General features: G+C 41.7%; 1 protein-coding gene across 1 annotated transcript; it reads right to left on the minus strand.

The window, feature by feature from the left end:
- Positions 1-675: 675 nt before the first annotated feature.
- LOC121465713 (peptidyl-prolyl cis-trans isomerase A-like) lies at positions 676-1,365 on the minus strand. The gene has a single exon (XM_041679063.1). The coding sequence runs from the start codon at positions 1,351-1,353 to the stop codon at positions 859-861; it is 495 nt and encodes a 164-aa protein (XP_041534997.1). The 5' UTR covers positions 1,354-1,365; the 3' UTR covers positions 676-858.
- Positions 1,366-5,045: the final 3,680 nt, after the last annotated feature.

Consider the following 5,045-nt stretch of genomic DNA (forward strand, 5'->3'; position numbering starts at 1 on the left):
GACTGGCAGGTAGATCACTACTAAAGCATTTTCATATGTCCATTCTTAGCACGACGATAAGAATCAAAATGAAGCAGATACATATGTTGTTCAGTTGGAACAAGCTGGTTTTTGTGTGCTCCTTAAAATCATACCTTGCAACGGATTGTCTTGTCATGCTGTGATATAAAATCAATTAATATTTCTAACTCTGCAGGGCACTAGACAGAGAACTATAGATAGTAGAAGTAGGCATCCATGGACCTTATGGCTCAAGGAGTGTTGAGCCTACAGCAAAATGCCGAGAAACTTAGAATATCATGTTAATATCTGATCACCTACTTTGCAACCACCCACTAAAAGGGCATGATGGCCTATGGCCTTTGTACAGTGCAATTAAGCTTTACTTTAATTTACTTTAATCAAAATAGAAAATAACTGAATATTTTCTATTATCTACTTTTGTGACCTGAGACATGTCAATTGCTTTCCCTTTTAGCCTCATTATCTCATTGTTTAAATGTGGCAAAACACAGATTGCACTTCAAAATTAGACCCTGCAGTTTAATCTCTCCTAAATACTCTTTATAATATTTTAAAAGTGACAAAATTGTATGCATTTACCATGTTCAAATTGTTTTTGAAATATATATATATCTCCTGATATTTTCTTTTTTTTTCTTACTTAGTTTTTATTCATAATCGTAAACTTAACTCTGCAATCCAGCTAGACTTGAAGGGGAATGAGGAAAATATGGAACCCAAAGAACTTCAGTGAGAGCAGAGATTATAGGGTACTGCGAGCAGATGGGGCTGGGGTGCTCTCCTGAGCTACAGAAGGAATGGTCTGGTGGGTAAGAAGCCCGCAAGTCAAAAGAATTAGAGTTGTCCACAGTCGGAAATGGTGATCTTCTTGCTGGTCTTGCCATTCCTGGACCCAAAACGCTCCATGGCTTCCACAATGTTCATGCCTTCTTTCACCTTCCCAAAGACCACATGTTTGCCATCCAGCCACTCAGTCTCGGTGGTGCAGATAAAAAACTGGGAACCGTTTGTGTTTGGTCCAGCATTTGCCATGGACAAGATGCCAGGACCTGTATGCTTCAGGATGAAGTTCTCATCCTCAAATTTTTCTCCGTAGATGGATCTGCCGCCAGTGCCATTATGGCGTATGAAGTCACCACCCTGGCACATGAATCCTGGAATAATCCTGTGAAAGGAAGAACCCTTATATCCAAATCCTTTCTCTCCAGTGCTCAGAGCACGAAAGTTTTCTGTTGTCTTTGGAACTTTGTCTGCAAACAGCTCGAAGGAGACGCGGCCCAAGGGCTCGCCATCGGCCGGGATGTCGAAGAACACTGTGGGGTTGACCATGGCTGCAGCAAGCGGTGAGAGGGGACAACGGCGTCTGCAAAGCCCTCCTTATATTTTCTAGAACAGCTTTAAGTGTTCCCTGAGCACTCTCAAGTCTATAATACAGAGTTAATTATTGTCACTGTATTGCACAATAGATTTCTTACACTCAAGGGAGCTCCTTAGAATAGCTAGTTTGCTCTTGACTGGTGTGAGATAATCTTTTCAGCATTTATATCTGAATGAGCTCTTGGGAGTCATTGTGTGCCTTGATCACTGCACTTCACCTTAACTCCAGGCTCATCCATACTGCAAAAGGTAAGATTTCATTCTTTTATGTCCAGAACCACCCACTGTGTAAACATGCTGTGTTTTCTTTACCCATCCATCATGGATGGTGTCTTAGTTACTTTTTAATTTTTTTGTAATGAAACACCATTGCCAAGGCAGCTTATAGAAAAAAGGAGTTGCTGAGTGCTTACAGTTTCAGAGGGTGGGTCCATAACTATTATGGCAGGAAGCATGACAGCAGGCAGGCCGGCAAGCGGGCAGGCAGGCAAGCAGGCAGGCAGGCAGGCATGGCATTGGAGCAGTAGCTAAGCACTTTGACCCTTATCCACATGTAGGAGGCCGAGAAAACTAGCTGGGAAGGGCATGGATTTTTGGAACCTCAAATTCCACACCCAGTGATACACCTCCTCCTACAAGGCCACACCTCCTAATTCTTCCTAAACAGTTCCACCAACTGGGGACCAAAGATCCACATAAATGAGACTGGGGACCATTCTCATTCAGACCACCACAAGCAGGGACTTAGTTTAACTCAGCATCTTGATTCTTGTGACCAGTGTTACAGTAATAGGGAAGTTCATGGCTATCTTTGTAAACTGCTTTCATTTCCTTTCGTACTGTAGTAGTACTCCTGGGTCTTAGGTCAATTTTATTCTTAACCTTTTAGAGAACCTCCCTACTGTTTTTCTTAATGGCTGGAGTAATTTGCATCTCTACCAACAGGGTTATGAAGGTTCTCTTTTCTCCTCACTTGTCTTTTAATATTTTCTGTAACGGCCTTTATGAGAAGAGCTAACCCCATAAATGATTTTAAAACAATTATCAGTTTCCATAACAATCAACCACAAAACCTCAAAGGCATATGGTTATGATTCTTTTGGGGTTACTCGGTTCCATGCAATCACCGTGAGATTCACTAGAGCCCAAGGTCCCTTCATTCTTGACCTTTATGAAATTCTTTTGGCTGGTGGATTATAATGCCAGTTTGACTCCCCAGAAACTGGCAAATGTTAGGAAGTTTTGAAGGTCTGATTTTAGTTTTTTTCCCCAGTGTATCACCAATCCCTAAGGCATAGGTGACTTAGGGGAAGGCTAACAGTGAAATCTATAGTGTAATTTTCAATATCTCTTTTTTTTAGAAGAATTTCATATGTTCATTTCCACCTGACTTTTCCTTCTTTCCAACTTTTCCCATGCTCCACTTCTTTTAAAATTCATGACTTCTTCTTTAGTTACTGCTACACACACACACACACACACACACACACACACACACTTGCTGAGAGGGGGAGAGCGAGAGAGAGAGAGAGAGAGAGAGAGAGAGAGAGAGAGAGAGGAGGGAGAGAGAGAGAGAGAAATACTACCTGTTGAGTCCATTTAGTGGTGCTCCTATGAACATGTGTTTTGGGACGACCACTTTGAACTAGATAACTATCTGAGGGATCATTCCTGGACTTCTCCCTTTTAGCAGCCATTAGCTGCCTGAAGCTCTTCGCCTAGGGGTGATCTTGTCCCATCCAGGTGACCATGTCAACTTATGTTGTCATTGGGCAGGTTTTGTTTAAGGTGACCATATTGTTAAGATTTCATGGTTGCAGGTCATATGTAGAAGATGCCGCTATCTCATAGGAGACATCCTGGCCCCCTAACTTGCAGTCTTCCCTCACACTCTTCCACAATGTGTTGTAAGGATTGTACTGTAAATGTTAGTTATGCTCTACATTGTGTTTTTCTGTGATGGTCTCCATTTGCTACAAAAGAAGCTTCTTTGACCGGGGATGGGAGCTACACTTCCCCTGGGTTTAAAAGTAGGTATTTGTCTTTGTTTGTGGAGTAGGATTCTTTCTCAAGGAGACCCAGTCACTTCTTCATTTCAGGGGTTTTGAGTTTAAGAACTGGCCTAAGTCTGACAACACTGTTACTCAGAATTAGTCTGATGTAAATTGGTGACATCACTCACTGGCTGCTTATTGTACTTCCTCTTGAGCTACGCTTTGTGTTTTGATCTCTTTAAGGGTCCTAGACTTCAATCTAGAGGAAGTTCAGATTTCTGGTAAAGCAAAAATCCCTCAGAGGAGACGATCATGGTTCTTCAGACAAGAAATTACCTTCCTAGACAGAAAAGATCTGGTCCTCTTGACAGGGGAGGCTTATATGGCTTAAGGACTTCAGTTGCCCACTTTCATGGGGTTTGTCTCCATCTGAATGCTCGGAGTTCCAATTCCTTGCCAATTAACATCCTAACTTCAACATGGGAAACCTAATGAGTCCTATCTCATTGAGAGGACATTGACTTGTATTGCACTTTGGCCATTTGTGGAACAGATTTTAGATGTGACCTTTGAAAATGACCCTCTGGTTACAGGAGATTGTTTTGTGATGGCCACTATGTATTTTAAGTCCATAATGAAGATCTGGAACTAGAAAGTTTTGTGCTCACCATTTTCATTTTATAACTCCCCAAGAATACATGGAGCCAAGAAAACAAAACAAATATTGACGTTGTATTTGTCAGAATTGAATAAGAGATGCAAACCCCTCGGAATGATACTGAATCACTGAATCATCAGTGACACATTTTAGGGATTTGATCTTATACAGTTGTGGGAGCTCTTAAATAGTTTATGTGCAGTTGTCGCAGTCATGTACCTATGTATTTAAACACACAGATGCATGTATGCAAATATGTTGTACATGTATGTTTGGCATGTATGTGTGGTATGCTGTTGTGAACACACACACACAGTTCAGATGTGTGGAAAATCCGTAGTTCCTGGCAAAAGAGGGGCCTAGGATACCTTGTAACTCTCTGAGTACAAATTCTGAGAAAAGCCAAACAAAATACTCAAACTTCTTTGAACTAGAGAGCTGAGCTTGCAAGAAAAAAAAAGGGAAATACTTCAATCCCAGAAATGACAAGGGAAGTGAAAGGCAGCCGGGCAGGCCTGCAGAGCAGCAGGGGCCTCAAAGGGATTATCTGTAGCTGAGGCGAGGGTGTGGGCTTTTAGGACCACAGGGTATGAAATAAGGATATAGAGCTTTCATGGTGTGGGGAGCGAATCCGGGGTGTGTGAAGAAGCCAAATCATATGAGGCTGGGGCTCGACTACCAGTCACGGGCAAAAGAAAGAGGAAAGAAAGGGGGTGTGGAGGACAGAAAGACGTTAGGGTGACTAAGCACTGGCAAGAGCTACAAAACCATTTCTTTCTTCTTTGTGAATTAAAGAAAAAAAAAAAAGGAAGGAAAAGAAGTCTAACAGGAGAAGATGGCAGCCCAGCCCCAGAACTTGTATAGTCATGATACCCAAAACTTACTGTCCATAAGGACGGAATGATAAGGAAGCAAGAAAGGCTACTTGAATACATTTTTGTTGATTAATTATATTTTTAGAATTGTAAGGGTTATTTCAGTGTAAACATAGA

Source organism: Microtus oregoni, unplaced genomic scaffold (assembly GCF_018167655.1).
Source record: "Microtus oregoni isolate MIOR12 unplaced genomic scaffold, Mior012 000031F_ref0000149, whole genome shotgun sequence".
Lineage (NCBI taxonomy): Eukaryota > Metazoa > Chordata > Mammalia > Rodentia > Cricetidae > Microtus > Microtus oregoni.